Source organism: Myxozyma melibiosi (genome assembly GCF_037950935.1).
Source record: "Myxozyma melibiosi strain Phaff 52-87 chromosome Unknown BZA70scaffold_14, whole genome shotgun sequence".
NCBI lineage: Eukaryota > Fungi > Ascomycota > Lipomycetes > Lipomycetales > Lipomycetaceae > Myxozyma > Myxozyma melibiosi.
In genome coordinates, this window is record NW_027042928.1 from 274,774 (window position 1) to 292,008 (window position 17,235).

A 17,235-nucleotide genomic window follows, 5' to 3' on the forward strand; every position below is an offset into this window, starting at 1 on the left:
AATGGTGAACTGAGCAGGTTCTGGATGAGAGGAAGGAAAGAAGAGCGGAGAACGGTGGCTGGAATCCGAAAGCTTCGAGATCGAAGCAACAGCCGCGAGCGGGGCGTCGCCCGACTCGCTTCGTCATTCGCCTGTTTCTCCGACCATTACCACCTCTACGACAAATACTCTCTTCTTTTAATCCACGTTTATTGATATCGTAATGTAATACTATAAGAAATAAGAATAAAAGTCCAATTACCAAATGCGAACACCGACCTGTGAGAGCGCTATACAAAAACATCACAAAATACAAATAATCAACACTGATAGCAACAACTGAATAGCAATCTACTTCTCTTCACCTCTCCTCACTCACTTCACCTGCACCTGGTACTTCCACCGCCCCTCCGCAAGTCCCTTCGCGGTGTCAGACAGCAGGTTCTCCCGGCGCTTGTTGCAGTACGCAGTCCGGTCCATCACCTGCACCTTCAACTCCGCAAGCTCGTGTATCGGCTTCCCAAACAACAGCGACAGGTGCTCCACCGCCAACTCCAGATCCTGCTGGTTGTCCTCGAAAATATGCGTGTCGTTGTTCCGCTCGAGGTAGAACGCAAACGCGTACGTCCACTTCAGCGTCTGTCGACACTCCTGCAGCGCCGCCGACGCCTGCGCAAGATACTGCACCTCGATCCACGACATCCCCGACGTCGACTGCAGCTGCGTCATCTTCTTCTCCGTGCGCACGTACAAGTCCTGGTCAAGCTTCGCCGACTGCTCGTGGTTCGCGTACCGGTTGTAGTAATGCAAATAACGCTCCAGCGACGCCCGCGACTTGGCCTGGCTGTCGCGCGCGTCCACTCCCGACTTTTCGTCGTACCGCGAGCAGTTGTACCACGACGTCCCGTGCTCCGCCCAGTTGCCAATGCAGATCCAGCAAAACTCGTACTTGCACTTCCGGCACGTCATGTGGTTGCACCCGCCGTTCTTCTCAATCGTCGCCCGGCACTTTGGACACTCCTTTGTGTGCGCAGAGATCCAGTTCGCCGTCTCGGAGTCGTCCTCGCATTTTTTGATCCACTTCTTCACCAGCGCGCAAATCGATGGCTGATGATCCGGCAGACCGCACCCGAAGCAAAACCGGTGCCCGCACTTGCACGTAACCGTCGGCACCACCGACGTCAAATCTTTGGCCGACACGTCGTCGCACTTCACCGCGTACTCGCAATTCGGCGCCGGACACCAGATAAGGTGCTCGTTGTCGAGCACAAAAGTCCGGTGCAGCAGCGTCTGGTAGCGACCATACACCTGCGGCTCCACCAGCGTCTTGATCGCGCTATCGTTCATCACCACAGTGCAGTCGCCCGCACATGTGATGTTGCGCGACTCGCCTTCGTCCACAATCTTCTGCGTCGCGTACTGTCGATAGCACTCGGCGCAGAACCGGTGATCGCACTCGAGGGCAAACGTCATCAGTCCTTCGCGGTCCTCGCAGCATATATCGCAGAAAAATCCTTCAACCGGCTTGATCTCGTACACAAACTTGTCGTCGTCGCTGATCGACACTCCCGCTTTCTTCAGCACGCCTTCGGGATCCTCGGTGTAATGCTCCAGCAAACGGTCGTTGTTCCATTTGAAGTAGAGAAGAAGAGTCATCGCGTTCTCGTTCGAGAGACCGAGGATGCTCGACACTTGCTCAATCAGTTCGTCTTGCTGTTTCTGGATGTCGGAAACCGATAGCACTTCGTACGCAATCTCATACGGCTTCCGCTTCAAACTCTCCGGCTTGACGTCGTCAAACCCATCGTTTCCGTCGTCCCCGTAGTCTAAACTGTGTCAGTTAAAGATTCTGATGACTAGCAAGACTCAAATTACTCACCCGACCCCTCATAGCTCTCGTATCCGAATCCATCGTCCGATCCCTGACCGTAGTCATCGTCGTAGTCGTCGCTCATATCACTCATACTGTTCTCGGCAGCACGCTTGATTCTCTTATTACCCTTGCTTTCACCAGCCGCTGACGACTTGTGATTTTCCGGTCCCGAGTCCTCCGACGACGATAGGACTTCTATGATTGTGTGCTTGCTGCTGCTGCTGCTGTCTCTAGTGGTCCCCGCCACGCTGGGTAGTTGTGCTATATCGGATGTCGAGGGTGGTCGCTTGGCAGCTGAATAGTAGTAAGCTTGCCTGGACCTTTCGACGGAGTGCGGGTGTGTGTGTGTGTTGCAGTGGAGGCAGAACCTTGTGAGGCTGTCTTCGATCTGCGCTCAAGCAAGTCGTGAAGGATCGTCCACAAGACTAAGACCGTGTGCTCTGAACGTGCAAAGACACAAAAAACAAACTAACCCCGTAAAAGAGCGAAGAAGCAGCAAAGAAGACCTTGTCTACTCTGCGTGCCGTAAACGACAGTCAAACGCGCTCTCTCGGCCTTGTCGCGATTCGCAGGACAAGCACTCGCAAGAACTGTATACGCGGCTTCTTCAGATAACTCCGCTACCAGCTGCCGAAACCAAAAAAGCACCGCTCAACTAACGCGGGTGCTAAACTGCCTGGGTTCTCGAAGGCGGATGGTCGAATAGTTGGGAGTACGGCTCGCGGCTCTCGTGCGCGCTCGTTCGTTCACTCAAGTGCTCTGGCGCTCTCAAAGGACACGCAGAGATGATAACTGAAACTGAGAGTAAAACTGCTTATTCGCCCCGCCAAACAGCAAATCTAAAAGGCAAATAAACACAAAGCACAGCGTTGTTCAAGGCTCTGAGCTGCAAAGGGAGTGGTTGAGTTGCGTTGGACTCCGGAGTGGCGGACGAGCCTTTGGTCACAGTCGGAGCCGGGTAAGCGTCACGTGATCTGATTGCGAATCCGTCTGCGGGATTCTTCAATGATGATAAATCAGAGACTGTTAAGTAAGTAGTAGTCATATGTATAATTGTGTATTGCCGTAATTCTATAACTCATATAATGCCCAGTCATACCCGACTCTTTTTCACTGATAAAAGTAGAAAATAGAAATGTATATCTCATAACAAACGCCTCTTCCCAACCCTCAGCGGATCCTGCACCACATCCCGATGCGAGGCCGCGACTCCCACTCCCGCTCCAAGCGCGTCCTCCTCCTCATCAGACGAGATCTCGAGGATTGCGTCGCCGTCATCACTCCGGTCGACGTGGCTGCCGACGATGATGGGCGGATGCACGCTGCCGATGAAACTGCCTGCTTCGTCGTCGTCGTCTGCTTCGTCGTCGCTGTTTTTGTTGAGAATGCCGTAGCCTGCTCGCGCGTGCTCTTCCGCAAGCTTGCTGAGTTCCTCAAGGTCGTACTCGGTCATGAACAACGCCGAGATAAACGCGGGAATGACAATGAAGAACGCGACCCAGATCAAGACCGCCATGACGTCTTTGTACGCAGCGACAATAGACTGTCGCTCCGGGCTCGACAGATCGGGGTAATGCTGCCGGGCATACTCAAAGTCCCCGTAGATGTCATACACCTCGCTCTGCATGTCCTCCGGCAGATAGTACTTCAAGTACGACGGCAGCAGCGACGTCCAGATCGCGCCCGAGATCGACGCACCGACGGCCGATCCGAGCGAAAAGACAGTGAGGAACATCGCCGTCGCGAGCGCGACATCCGAGTGGCTGCACGACGCCTGCACCCCGATCTGCGTCGGCACAGACAGCAGACCGCCGCCCGCGCCCGTCATGACCTGCGAGAACACGACAAAGAACGTGTGCGAGTTCGGCACCCGTGTAAAGTGCATCGTCAAGATTCCAATCTGGTAGATCGGGATCGCCATCAAGAGCCACCGCTTGTACCGGTGCGACCGCTTGATCAGGAGCGAGACAGTGATACCTGCGACCGTAGCCGCGAACGAGAAGATCTGCACGATCCGGCCTGCGGTATCGGTGTTCATCGGTCTGGTGACCATCAGATAGCTGAAGAAGTACGGCTGGAAAATGTTGTACGCTAGATCGTAGAAGAAAATAGTCACGCAGCCGCTGCGGACGGTCCGGTTCTCGAGAACCCGCAGACTCAGGAGCGGACGAGGTCTTGTGGTGTTGCTGTGGGGATCTAACTCTGCTCGTTTGGCGAGATACAGCTCCCAGACAATGAAGATGATGAACAGGATCGTTCCTCCGATCAGCAATCCGCTGATTCGAGGATCATGCCAGTGTGTGGCAAGCGTGCTCGACAGCGTGAGCGGGATGAGAACCATGCTGCAAGCAGAGGTGAATAGTAAGATTCCCAGCAGATCCAGCGCACCAGAGATGGACTTTGCAATCGCGAACAGCGAGGTGCCGCCCCAGGAAAACTTTGGAATAAGACCGATACTGCGGGCGCGACGCTGGTTGTGGAATAAGGTGATGAGCAACGGGGAGGCGGCTAATGGGACGAGAAGTACCCATACGCTGTAGCCTACCCGCCAAGTGAATTTTTCGATGGAAATGTCGGTCAACCAGGGCCTGTGATGGTGTTAGAAGCGGATAGAGCGGGAGAGAATAAGAGGAAACATACGCAATGAAGACAGTCACCAGAAACGGAGTATCTGGCAAGACAGAAAACAGGGCACGATTCAGCAGGTCGGTAGTATCTATGAGACAAACGTTAGTACGAACCATCCTCCAATCGTCTCAAAGAGTTATTGACTCACCCGCAACGAAAATCTGCTGGAGGATGAGCAACCCCGTCGTCCCACTCGCCGAAAAGATCTGCGCACTAGCATACGCCGACACGCTCCCGGCGAGCGACATCTGCAGGTATCCCGCGCAGAGCAGGACGAGTGCAAGAGTAAACGCTTCCGGTCTTCCGAAGGCGTTTGCGATCTTGGCCATGGGAGTCTTGACGACGGCGAAGAGAATGCCCTGAACGACCTGGACCATTGCGAGGAGTGAGTGGACGTGGAACTCGCTGGTCGCAAAGGGGGTGAGCAGGGCGGTGACTTGGCCGGAGAGAGAGGTTGTGAATGCGAGAAGGAAGAGGCCCATGTAGGCGCAGTGCAGGCCTCGTCTTGTCCATGTCTGAGCCAGCGCTTCCGCTTTTTGCACGCCTGAGAATACTGTTAACAAAAGTCTCATAAACAAAAGGAAAAGTCAGAGTAACCTACCCAATTCGGCGTACTCGTCAATGACGGTAGCAGCAGTGGCACTGGTAAGCGTTCTATTCAACCCCAGCTCGCGAATCTCGTCATGCCCACCCGCGCCACTCGGCGACTCTGCGCGCATGGGCGAGTACGCGTTATGGAAATGCGCACCGGAGTACTGCTGCTGGTCGAGCGAGCGCTGGACATGGTCCGGCAGCGGCGAGCGCGATCGAGATCTCGACCGTGCCCGTGACCGGTCGCGTCGGTGGACGCGCACGCGGAGTGGTTCGGGGGAGAGAGGATCCGGGACAAGGCGGTCTGTGTCCATGGTCTCAGATAGTGTGTGTGTGTGTGGAGGAGATGGACCAGGCTAGAAGAAGACTGGAGCTGAGAGGAAGACCCGGGATGGGTCTTGGATGTCTTGGAGAGTAGAGTGTGGCGTGAGTGAATACCGTCGTGAGGGACAGAAGCGGACACAGCGGAAGTAGCCCGGGCCGAGACTGTTAGTGCATTCAGCAGAGCGTCTCTGAGGAGTTATAAAAGAGCAGCAGCAAAGAAAAGCGACGAAGAAGCAGCAGCAGAGCGTCGAGGTTCGTGCAGCGGGTGTTTACAAGCAAAGAGCAGGAAAGCTTAAGCGCAGATTTGACAGCGGCGAAGAGGTCCAGATCCGCGTCTGCCAGCGAACCGTTCGTTCACGCGTTTACTCTGTTTTTTGTGTTTTCGATATCAATTTCGATATCATTTTCTACGCAGCGATCAATGAGAAGAAGGTACAGTGAAGGAAACTATTATTATAGATTGAGGTAAATAAAAAGCAACCTAAACACCGGCAAACGTGCAGAAGGCTCAGTGCTAAACCGACGAGAGAGCAACGACGAAGGAATAAGCAAAACAGAGCTGCTCGCAGCTGAGTTTTGACTCCTGCTTGATCAGAAGAAAAGGGTAGACAAGCAAGCACTAATAGTAGTGGTAATAACAACAAAAATACAATTCACAAATCACAAATCGATCTGGTACAACGACGGTAGAAAGCATAGACATTATTTTGGACGAGTCAAGCGGAATACAAAGCCATCAACGGAGAAGCATTAACTACACCAAAGGTCTCATAAAGTCTTATAAAGTCTCCTAAAGTCTCCTTATGGTGTAGTATATACTCAGATCAGATTGAAGCAGCTGAGCAGAGGCATGCACACCAAATGATGAGACAATATTCTGCCTGACTCCCTCCAAAACACGCGATATCCACTAACTGCGACAGGGTCAAGCAGCAAATGGAGCCACGTAGTGTCGCTTAGAAACCGTGGATCTTGATGTTCTTCTTCAAGATATTGAGCTGGGAGGAGAGAAACTCCATCACCTTGACACGCTGGTCACCTTGGAGCTGGATAACGTCGCCTAGCTCTTCATCCTTGACGATGGTACCATTGCAGGCAAAATCCTTCTTGAGCGCTCTCAAAATACGCTTGGGGTCATATTCCTGCGGGAGTCCCTGGACGGTAGTGAGGGTCTTGCGGCCGTTACGCTGCTGGATCCGGATGTGGATGTAGTTGGTCGGCTGACTGTCGTCGTCACCAGTATCGGCGAAAGGATCTGGAGGAGGAGGAGGAGGAGGAGTGAGAACAAGAACGGATGTGATGGAGGGGGGGGGGGTCAAAGAGAGGGCAGGTGCTTACCGAAGGTCTTAAGATTCTCGATGGACGTAGACATAAACTAGATACGGGATTTGTTTAACCTAGAGGTAAACTTGCTGCCGATGTGCGGGAAGAGGAAGAAGAAGAAGAGAAGACGGGATTCGGGCTGCGAAGAGGTGAAGAAGGCGGTGGAGGTGGTGAAGGTGAAGAAAGGACAGGAACCCGGCCAGCGAGCGGCGAATTTGCTGCCTCAGCGAACCCGAACCCTTGGAATAGGCGCCACCTGGTGTGTAATGTATTATGTAATAATGCTTATTAAATGATTATGTAACTTTACCCGGCCCTACTCTCACCACCACTCACCACCTCCTCTGCGAAAATATCTCTCGACGAAAAGACACAACTGCTCTCCCTCAGCATCTCCAACAATGCCCAGAAAAGCGCCCCCATTACCAATTCCCTCGGTGCCTGTTCTCAGGTCGCTGTACAAAGCCCAGCAAAAACCCCCCTCGGTCCACGCTCCTTCCAAGAAGCAGCTCGACCACGAATACCGGCAACAGAAGCAGCGCGAGCGGCCTCGTCTCCCGCCCGTCTACACCAAGTACTTCCGACTGGGTCATAAAGAGGTGCACTTCCCCAAGGTCTCGATCACCTTGCTCAGACCATTCTCGACCGAATACAACCCGTACCGGGCGCGCTTCCGCGTGCCGAGCAACTTCAACAAGTTTGACCTCCGCGACTATCTGCACAATGTCTACGGCCTCACCGTTAAGAAAGTCTACTCGAGCTTGACTGTCAACAGATTTTCCTTGACCATGCAGAAGTTGATGACTGTCGAAATGGACCAGCCGTTCATGTACCCGGAAATGCCCGATCTTTCTCCGTATGTTCTTCTCTTTCTATGACCATCCTCCGATCCATTGCTAACTCTATGCCCTCCACAGATGGAAAGTTGACGCAAACCGTGAGACCGAGCGATTCATGGACGAAGCCCGGCGCAGATACGGTGCTTCGAGCCAGGAAAACAAGGTCTACAAGGGATTCGGCGGAATCGCGCAACAAAAGTTTCCCACGATCAAGCCGTACATGCCCAAGAAGGCGGTCAAGGCACTCAAGAACCAGGCCAAGGTCGTTGATGTTTACACTAATGTCTCCGTCAAGGCGAAGGCTAAGCCAAAGCCGGAGTAGTTATGTGGTGAGCTGGATGGTGAATATAGAGACCGGGGGTATCGAATTGTATATATAGTCAAAATTGCCTCCTCATAAATATTGCTATACGATCCATGCAACATTATCTACAATATGCTATCTTCAGTAGAATCATTTTGAATATAAAATCGTAGCTATTCTCTAATCTCTTTACTTACGAAAATCCGACGCCGAAGGTGCGGCGTCCACGAGATCAGGGCTGATAGCCACCACACCGCTATCGCCTTCTACTCTACTCACCACCCCGCTCGTCTCTCACCGGCACCAGCCAAACCGCTTGCGCTTGAGACAATTGAGTTGCCAGCCTGCAATGAGCAGCAGCGAGGAACCCCAGTCCCTGGCTTCGACGCACTCGTACCTGCCGCCGTGGAGCAGTCCGCATGTTATTGGAATCGCGGGCTGCAGCGGGAGCGGCAAGACCAGTGTTGCGTCGCAGATCCTGAAAGCGTTGAATGTGAGTGTGTGTGTGGTCTGTGAGGTTTTGACGACTGCTAATTGATGTCGGTGTAGGTTCCCTGGGCGGTCATTCTCTCGTTTGATAACTTTTACAAGCCGCTGAGTCCTGCGCAGAGCAAGCGTGCCTTTGCAAAGTGTGTTGAATATACCTTCTTTTATATCTTTGTAGTCAATGATCAGCTACTGACTTTGCATGTCCAGTGAGTACGACTTTGACGCTCCCGAGGCCCTCGACCTCGACTCTCTCGCATGCGTTTTAAAGAACCTTCGACAGGGCAAGAAAGTCGATATCTTTACATACTCGTTCGCGCAGCACAATCGGTACGCTGTCTGGATTCTTCTTCATTGTGAATGTGAAATGTACTAATGACTGTACGATATAGGACGGATGTCACGACGCCGGTGTATGGCGCCAACATCATCATTCTGGAGGGTATTTTTGCACTGTACGACGAGCGCATTAACGAGATGCTCGACTTGAAGGTATCATTCTCTGCTGCTGCAAGTAACGTCAGAGCTCAAGCTAATATACAATAGGTCTTTGTCGACACAGATCTCGACATCTGCATGGCGCGCCGCCTGCGCCGAGACATCGTCTACCGCGGTCGTGATCTGCAAGGTGCGATGAAGCAATGGATGTCGTTCGTCAAGCCCAATTTCGAGCGCTACGTGCGCCCGACGATGGAGATTGCCGACGTCGTGGTTCCGCGCGGTCTGGATAATACGGTCGCGATCGATATGCTGATCCGGCACGTGCAGCGTACGCTCACGGTTAAGAGTCGGCAGCATTTGGAGCAGCTGTCGAATTTGAACGGCGAGATTGCGGGCCAGAACGATGTTGACGTCTGCACTCTACCCAACGTAAGAGTGCTGAAGCAGACAAACCAGGTGCGCGGAATTCATACGATCCTCTTCAACCGCGCGACCAAACGCGGTGACTTTATCTTCTACCTCGAGCGACTGATGGTCCTGCTCATCGAGGAAGCCATGAACGCCCAACCTTACAGCATCAAAGAAGTCCCCACCCCAACCGGCGTGCCCTACACGGGTCTTTTGCCAGAGCTGAATACGTGCGCGGTCGAGATTGTGCGCGGCGGAACGTGCTTCGAAACCTCGCTGCGCAAGATCCTGCCCGACACCGCGGTCGGCAAGATCCTGATCCAGTCCAACGCGCGCACGGGCGAGCCGTTCTTACACTACCTGAAGCTGCCGCCTGACTTTGAGAATAAGCAGATCCTGCTATGCGACACGCAGGCAATCACGGGCGCGGCGGCGGTGATGGCCATCCGTGTGCTGCTGGACCACGGGGCGGTGGAGAAGAATATCTGCTTTGTGACGTATTTGGCGGACAAGGCGCGCGCGATGAGGAGGATTCTGTCTGCGTATCCGAGAGTACAGGTCGTGGTCGGCAAGGTGGAGGATACGTTCAAGAGACGGTTTATAGACACAAAGTACTACGGCACTTAGCGGCACTGAGCGGGGTGAAGTGGATCTTAGAGATATAGGTGAACTGTGTAATGTATTATATAAACCCCATGAACTCTGAGAAAAACAAATGAAATAAAACGACTAGATAAGATAAAAAAGAAAAGGACCTTATGATAGAAAGGTGATGCGTGGGAGACATATTGTTTATTTCGTGCGGATGTGCTTCAATGGGCCAGGGCTGTGCAGGAAGTTGTTTGCGTATTGCTAGAGGAAGTTAGCCTTGACTGCTGATGAGAAGATCAAGATATATAGAAGGGGAATACCTTTGGCCGGAAGTCACGCTTGTGAGGCTCCTGGATGTAGTAATCCCAGCCCTGGTTGGTCGCGAATCGGATGGCGTCCTCCTTGGTCTTGAACTTGACCTCGGTGGCCTGCATGTAATCGCCACTGCTCGCCCAGCCCATGACGTCGTTTTCCCATCGAGCGCTCTTCTGCTCGATGTCCCAGTCCAGTCGCCAGACCTTTGTCTCTGCAAGATGGAAGAAAGTAGAGTCAGTAAACAGATATTTGTAGCAGCAGCAGCATAGACAAACAACATACCGTGGTTTCCGCTCTGCATGGCTGTCTTTGCGCGCTGGTAAATTCGGACGATGCGCTTTGTCGACAGATCAACGGGCGCACCGCTGATGATGTCGAATCGCTTCAATGGCTCGGTCTTGGTCTCGGGGATGGGAACGGGGGTGGCTGCCGCGGTCGAGTTCAGACGCGCGAAGAGCAGCTGCTGCTGGCACTGCGGAAGCGCAGCGCGGCGGACAGAGACGCGAGCGAGCGCGGAGAAGGTGCATCTGCTTGCCATTGTGAGAAGTGCGGAGAGAAGCAGCAAAGATGAGGTTCACGTCTTGAAAGAGAAATATCGCTGAGGGTTTCCGGGGCTCCCATTCGCGGCGGTTTGGTTGGCCAATCCAATCAGCACGTGATTAGTGCAGTTGTGGCATAACCGCACAGTTGAACGTGCACCGGCCCCGAGAACTTCCTCGTTGGCTGCTTTTCTTCTCGGCCCCCATCGTTCATTCACACCGATAGAGATCATCAAAAATGTCCTACATCGTCAAGCGTCAGTTGTCGACCCTCATTCCTCCCAAGATCGCCTCGGCCTCGGTATGTTTGTCTGTGTTTTGTGATTCTGAGACGTGCCGTGTGAACTAGCTGGCTGCTCCCCGGGATGAAGTCGGATTGCGCTTCGGATCCGATGGCAGCAGCGCGGCAGCAGCGAATCGATTGAGAATTCGAGAATTGCAATGTATGTTGTTGTTTGAACGAGATCTAACGGGAAGTTGTGTGTTTTATAGAACCTTGGTGCCGCCCCCGGTGCTAAGCGTCTCGCGTCCGTCGTCGACTTCTACAAGGCTCTTCCCCGTGGAACTCCTGCCAAGCACAAGCCCACTACCTTCATCGAGTAAGTCGTTATGTTGTGCAGTGAATTGCTGCGGACTGAGATTGAGAATGGGATTGAGATTGAGATTGAATGTGGTTGGGAGAGCGGGATTTGCTAACGTGATTTGTTTGTGTGTGTAGGAGATACTCGGCCAAGTACTTTGAGGGCGACAACGCCTCGGGTCTGCCTTTGGTATGCATTGCGTCTTTGTCTGGTTTATAGTTTTATTGCGTGCTGTATACTAACAGTCTGATAGATCCACTTGACCATTGCTCTCTTCCTTGTACGAGACCCGATCATCTAGCGATTATTCTGTTGTTCGTTCTACCCAGAGCGATTGGCTAACTCACTACTCCTTACTCTAGGTCGGCTACACTCTCGACTACCAGTTCCACTGTAAGTATCTGATCTACGCTTACATAACTGAATAGCAAGCCACAGACGCTAACGCACTCTACAGTGAAGCACCACAAGAAGGGCTCCGAGGAGCACCACTAAACGGCGGTCTAGGCCATGATTTGTTGGACTACGCACTGTACACCCTGTGCGGTTACAGCACAGATTGTGGTTTGCGGGCTATAGAATGATGTACGAGTTGGACGGCGAGATAATACAATGACTTGATTGTTATTATGCTTATGTAGACTGTAGAGTGCACGATGCTGCCGGCGTCTGCCACCCCCTCCGTGAATAAAACAAAAACAAAAACAAGAAAGACAAGATCAGAATACAACTAACGACAGAATACACCTGCAATTGATCATCAAACACCTCCAGTCCGGGGTGGTGAGCAGCCGGTTCTGGGTCAGCGGGCTCAACGAGCGAAAAGAAATTCTTGTCACCAAAAAAAGCCTCCGCTGGTCTCCACGCTTCCTTCTTGTCTGCCTCCAACCACGCTCTCGCTTCCTCACCTCTCCTCCTCCTCTTCTTCTCCATATCCTCCTCCTAATCCTTCTTATCTGTCTTGGATTTCATTGTTTTTATCTTCTTTCTCCTTCTCCTTTCCTTCTCATCTCACTGTCGGCTGTCTCCGCTATACGACTCTACCCCCATCCCCGTTCACCTCCCCATCTGGCCCTTCACCGCTCCTCTCTCTGCTGCGCAGGCCTCGAACAAATTATCCGGTACATACTCCCTCTTCTTCCTTCTAGTTGGTCTTTTGATTCTGTGCTGGTGTTGTGGCAGACTGCTGCTCCTCGTCTCTCACTCGACTGCCTGCTCTCCTCTAAAAACCCTCCCCCTCAACCTCACGGCCGCCTCTGCCACCGCACCACCCTCACACACCTCCTTCCGAGTCCCCTGCTCTAACATAGCTTATTCCCGCTCTAGGATTATGGATGGCAATGACTCGTCGGCAACCCAGAAATCCGAGCAGGCCTCGCCCTCGCCGGCCCCACCGTCCGGATCATCTACGACCGATTCAGGTAGCGCTGCCGCAGACCAGATCCAGCAGGTCGTGAACGCGACCGCTGTCGCCGCCGACAACGCGCCCTCGTCGTCCGATCCGGTGCTCCAAGCCGATTCACTCAACTCAGCCAACTCATCGTCGTCTTCCTCTTCCTCTTCAACTCCAATACCCGACAGCAGCAGCGGCAGCACAGCGCAGGACGGACACCCTGTGTCGCAACCGTCCGCTACAGAAGATCAGAAGCAGGCTACCGGTGCTGGCACCGCGGTGGGAAACACAAAATCAACGACCGGCATAAAGAAGACTTTTAAGCCTCAGTCTTTAAATGGCATCTTTCGCCAGCTGCAGGCAACAAATCCGCCTACCCCCGCCAAAGGTGCAGACAGAAGTGCGTATTCTTCCTCGCCACGATTAGACGGCCAATACTGTATCTCTTTGATTTCCATACTAACACACTAATTTTCCCACAGCGGCCCAATTCACCTCCCAGCAAAATGCCCAAGCTAGTCTCAACGCAGCAAAACTGCGCATGGCAACCCCAAAACTCACAAGCACGACCACCGGCGCATACACCCTAGCTCCACTCAGACGAGATCTCTCGATATCACCCAGACCAGACAGCGCCGGCCTTCGTCCTGGATCTGCTGCGGGATCAAAGTCTAGTTCCTCGACTCCAGTATGGAACAAGAGTCAAGGTCAGGGACAAGGCCAAAGTCAAGGTCAAGGCTCTAGTCAAGGTATGTATTTTTTCATTCGACTCCTCTTTTTTTAGAAGTCTCTTTTCCAAAGGACTTATTGAGAACTCTGGCTGATAATTTGATAGCAACCGCCCCCGCAAAATCAAGAAAGGACCTGACAGAAGAAGAACTAAAGAAAATGGGAATCCATCTCACTGGCAGTATCGCAGTCGATCACAAGGACTCAAAGTGGGATGATGTAAGTTCTTTTTCATATCATGATTTCACAAACAGACTTTCCTCTAACATCTAATCAAGCTCGACGACGATGACGACGACGACTGGGGCGACACGATCGAATTCGGCGACGGCACAAAAGTCGTTCTCAGCCACGACAGCCGGAACGAAGAACAAGCAGCTTCCGACTCGAAGAATGAACAATCCTCGCAACCTGAAGCCGACCAAATTGCAGCCAGCAAGCCTCCACAATCCTCCACACCACAGACAAATCCCTCGTCTTCGACAAAACCATCGCATTCATCGCCTTGGGCACCCGTTCCCCATGTCCAGCCTACCTCTCTGCTTGCACGCATGGCCGACAACGCTAGCGAAGCCCAGCAGAATGAGCTACATCACAACATGCGCGAGCGAGACTTTGGCGGCCGGGACTTTGGCGGAAGAGAATTTGGTGGAAGAGATTTTGGCGGCCGGGACTTCAACCGAGAATACAGAGATGGCGGCGATAACTACGGCCGCGGTTCGAATTTCTTCCGCCATGATTACGATGATAACAGCTATGGAGGTTACGGCGGTGGCGGTTACGGTGGAGGCTATGGTGGTTCGTACGGCGGGCGCCGCCAATACATGGATCACGATATGCTCCCACTTGGTTCTGGAGATTCGCGAATGCCGCAGCTTGGCTCTGGAGATGCACGGGGTCATCAGCAGCCCATTGTTCTCTCTAGAGACAGCATGGACTTTGATCGCTCATATGGTCTACGACCGTCGCAGCACGAGCTGTTCAATGACCGCTCGGGTCAGATCGAGCCTGTGCGCCGAAAGTCGTTCAACTCCAAGCGACCAGGTCCGCCAGGTCCTGCTCCTAAAGCACTCAGCGTTGCCTCGCGTGATGCTGACGAAGACAATGAACGACATAGCCGCCGCCCGTCAGCTTCGAGTTCAGAGCATCCAGTAGCACCGAGAAGACCTAGTCTGGATCGAACAGTCTCACCCTCGCTGTCAGCGCGCTCAGTGTTTTCTGAAGACCACGGCCGCTCGTCGATTCATTCTGAAGAGCATGTAAAGTCCGCCAGTCATTCCCCGTCGTCGACGTTCAGTCAACTTCACCACGAAGGCGACTCGCCGGTCGAGCCAACAGCCAGACCGTCCCATATCACAGCTAAGCAGGAGATGATAATGAAGCACTCGATCGAGAACGCGCGGAAGCGAAAGGAAGAAGAACAGCGTCGCGAGCAAGAGCGTTTGGAAGCGGCGCGAAAACGCGCGGAGGAAATTGTGCGCAAGAAGCAGTTACAGTTCCAACAGCAGTCGGCGGGTACGGACGCGACACCGTCTTCTGCGGCAGCCGATAAGCCTTCTGCCTCTACTGAGAGCAGCTCTGATAAGCAGGAGAAACCACAGCAACAACAAGAGCAGCAAGAGTCTGCATCGGCCAAGAGCTCGCCGGTGAAGCAGTCGACAACAGATGCGAACCGATCACCTGTTATGAGTCAGAGTCGAGTTCTGAGAAACGACGCTGCAGTGAAGATCAAGCGAAAAGCGTCGACGGCGTCGTCAGATGCTGAGGGCATTGACGCGTCAGTCACGGCTGCTATCGAGACTTTGATCTCAGAGTCTAGCGCCGGACACTCTCCACCTGCAACGCGCGCCTCTCTATCGAAACTGGCCCCTGGTCATGCCACCTCCGGTTGGGACCATGAACGAGGAGCGGCCTCGAATAGAGGAGGTAGTGGGTCGTGGCCCCGAAACGGCCTTCATGATAACGCGCGGACGAACCAGCAGTTTAGAAGCTTTAATGATAATGTATGGGGACCGGTGGGAAGCTCGAGCAGGTATCCCGCCATCGATGGCGTTGGAAACGGCGCCGTTGTTGATCATCGGTCATTTATGGGCCACGGAGAGTATCACCATGGATCATCAAACCACGAGTGGAAACCAAATACGACTCCCGCCCAAATGTCAGATAACTGGAGACGGCCGTTTGATTCGCCTCGAAAACAAGGCGAGGGCACAGCTGCTGGTAGTACGAGCGAGGTCAAGTCGCCGCGGTCTGCGACGTCGTCGTCTGCTGCTGGACCGCAAGCGTCGCCTATTAAACCGCCAGGAAGCAACGCTCAGCGGCCATCACCCGCGCGAAGTCTGAGTTTTGAAAAGTCCGGGGATGAGAACTCGTCTCCACTTCTTGGAGGCCAGCAGTCTACGCGGACGTGGTCGAGATTTTTCCCGTCTGCGTCGACAAACTCGGGGAATATGTACCAGGTCATGAATCCTTCTGCGTCTCCGACTGGTCTTGGCGCATCGTACTCTGGAATTATACAGGATTCGGATATTGCTGCGTTCAGGATAGACGGGAAGGATGACGCTGCTAGCCTCATGCTACCGCAGTCGGTCAGTAATCTGACCGACGACACTCCTCTTGGACAGGCCAAACCTGTGGTTCATTTACCTCCTCCGCAGGCGACAGCAGACCTGAACCCGTCGGCAGACGCGTCAAAGATGTACGCGAGCAGCTCGTCGTCCGGATACGGCCAGGCGCACTATTCGCCGGAGCTATCAGATTCGTCGTTCCCTCGGTCGCCTCAGCAGATACACAGTGCCAGTCTGGGAGGTGGGCCTTTGGAGACAACGTCGCGGGATAGCGCTGGTAGCACGCTGGGATATATCGGCGGCAAGATTCCGTCGATAAATGCGATCGAGGCGGTGCAGTCGCGGATAGCTATGACCTTGAGCCACAGAGCTGCCAGCGAGAGCAATAAGCGGTTTACACCGTCGTCGCCTTCGGGGTCTCCGTCAAAGGATGAGACTGTGTTTTCTGGCGATGCTGCTGCAGAAGATGTATCATCGATAGTTGATATGCCGAGCGCGTTGGCGCTCACTATGCCGATAACTACAGTCGAGTCGTTTGAGATCCCGGAGGACGTTTCGCCCACGGAGAAAAAGACGAGAGCCACAGAGACGGTTCCGACGATTCCAATCAAGCTAGCAGAGTACCCACAGAACTACGTACCCCTGAACCTAGGAAAGAAGGCAGCTGATACGTTTTACCTCAGCAAGCCGCCGTCGGTGAATTTCCTGGGCATGGTAGCCTCTGCCGTGTCGTCGGCCTCTCCGGCATCGAACCCGTTCAACCCGCACCGAAGAGGCGGCGGTAGCAGTGCATACAAGATCATGCTTCCGGGAATGCGAGAGCACAAGTCGATACCGGTTGATGTGTCTGTTATTCTTGCGGCCAGCCGATCCGGCGATCATCACAGTAGCGGATCGAGAGGTAGTCGGCGAGGAATGCCGAGCTGGTTGTCGCGAAGAGGAGGGTTTGGAAAAACAGTGTCACAGGTCCATCAGACTGCCAGTTAAATTCAGTCAATCTGACGAGAGGTAATTATTTGATGATGAGGAGGAGCAAAGACGAGACGAGCAAATGTCCAAAAGCAAGTGCGAACGCGAACGCGAAAAATAGGGAGAGACAAAACGAGGTCTTCCTGCGAATTGAATTGAACAAAACACAGCAATGAATGATTGGTTGATTGAAAGTAATGGGAAATTTCTTCTTTCTCCGTTTGTTTTTTATTTTTAATTTTTTTATTTTATTTTTACAGCTTTGATCAGCTTTGAAGTTAGTTAATGTATGTTTTTTCTACAAAGTATCTTTTAGTTAGTTTAGGCGACTTTTATTTTTTATGTTTTTATTCTA

At 53.0% G+C, this 17,235-nt stretch overlaps 8 protein-coding genes across 8 annotated transcripts; 4 read left to right on the top strand and 4 right to left on the bottom strand.

Moving 5' to 3' along the window:
* Window positions 1-354: 354 nt before the first annotated feature.
* BZA70DRAFT_300224 (RING finger protein) lies at window positions 355-1,943 on the bottom strand (the record flags this gene model as incomplete). The annotated part of the gene is made up of 2 exons (XM_064914693.1): window positions 355-1,805; window positions 1,859-1,943. The coding sequence occupies 2 exons, from the start codon at window positions 1,941-1,943 to the stop codon at window positions 355-357; spliced, it is 1,536 nt and encodes a 511-aa protein (XP_064766032.1).
* A 950-nt stretch (window positions 1,944-2,893) lies between these two features.
* On the bottom strand, window positions 2,894-5,838 carry BZA70DRAFT_284533 (major facilitator superfamily domain-containing protein). Its single transcript, XM_064913614.1, has 4 exons — window positions 5,082-5,838; window positions 4,629-5,024; window positions 4,493-4,568; window positions 2,894-4,440 (listed from the first exon to the last, which is right to left on the bottom strand). Exons 1-4 carry the CDS (start codon window positions 5,383-5,385, stop codon window positions 2,997-2,999), a joined length of 2,220 nt encoding a protein of 739 aa, XP_064766033.1. The 5' UTR covers window positions 5,386-5,838; the 3' UTR covers window positions 2,894-2,996.
* Window positions 5,839-6,351: 513 nt separating this feature from the next.
* BZA70DRAFT_300226 (translation factor sui1) lies at window positions 6,352-6,767 on the bottom strand (the record flags this gene model as incomplete). The annotated part of the gene is made up of 2 exons (XM_064914694.1): window positions 6,352-6,650; window positions 6,734-6,767. The coding sequence occupies 2 exons, from the start codon at window positions 6,765-6,767 to the stop codon at window positions 6,352-6,354; spliced, it is 333 nt and encodes a 110-aa protein (XP_064766034.1).
* A 324-nt stretch (window positions 6,768-7,091) lies between these two features.
* Window positions 7,092-8,046, top strand: BZA70DRAFT_284537 (uncharacterized protein). The gene is made up of 2 exons (XM_064913615.1): window positions 7,092-7,574; window positions 7,636-8,046. The coding sequence occupies exons 1-2, from the start codon at window positions 7,120-7,122 to the stop codon at window positions 7,877-7,879; spliced, it is 699 nt and encodes a 232-aa protein (XP_064766035.1). The 5' UTR covers window positions 7,092-7,119; the 3' UTR covers window positions 7,880-8,046.
* Window positions 8,035-9,866, top strand: BZA70DRAFT_284539 (uridine kinase family-domain-containing protein). The gene is made up of 5 exons (XM_064913616.1): window positions 8,035-8,354; window positions 8,411-8,490; window positions 8,558-8,677; window positions 8,740-8,839; window positions 8,894-9,866. Exons 1-5 carry the CDS (start codon window positions 8,211-8,213, stop codon window positions 9,821-9,823), a joined length of 1,374 nt encoding a protein of 457 aa, XP_064766036.1. The 5' UTR covers window positions 8,035-8,210; the 3' UTR covers window positions 9,824-9,866.
* Window positions 9,867-10,845, bottom strand: BZA70DRAFT_284542 (ETC complex I subunit conserved region-domain-containing protein). Its single transcript, XM_064913617.1, has 3 exons — window positions 10,385-10,845; window positions 10,108-10,313; window positions 9,867-10,048 (listed from the first exon to the last, which is right to left on the bottom strand). Exons 1-3 carry the CDS (start codon window positions 10,638-10,640, stop codon window positions 9,989-9,991), a joined length of 522 nt encoding a protein of 173 aa, XP_064766037.1. The 5' UTR covers window positions 10,641-10,845; the 3' UTR covers window positions 9,867-9,988.
* BZA70DRAFT_284545 (mitochondrial F1-F0 ATP synthase subunit F of fungi-domain-containing protein) lies at window positions 10,846-11,852 on the top strand. The gene is made up of 6 exons (XM_064913618.1): window positions 10,846-10,942; window positions 11,134-11,240; window positions 11,360-11,411; window positions 11,476-11,502; window positions 11,585-11,615; window positions 11,680-11,852. Exons 1-6 carry the CDS (start codon window positions 10,880-10,882, stop codon window positions 11,715-11,717), a joined length of 318 nt encoding a protein of 105 aa, XP_064766038.1. The 5' UTR covers window positions 10,846-10,879; the 3' UTR covers window positions 11,718-11,852.
* A 700-nt stretch (window positions 11,853-12,552) lies between these two features.
* BZA70DRAFT_291809 (uncharacterized protein) lies at window positions 12,553-16,898 on the top strand (the record flags this gene model as incomplete). The annotated part of the gene is made up of 4 exons (XM_064914333.1): window positions 12,553-13,015; window positions 13,098-13,364; window positions 13,451-13,563; window positions 13,623-16,898. The coding sequence occupies 4 exons, from the start codon at window positions 12,553-12,555 to the stop codon at window positions 16,896-16,898; spliced, it is 4,119 nt and encodes a 1,372-aa protein (XP_064766039.1).
* Window positions 16,899-17,235: the final 337 nt, after the last annotated feature.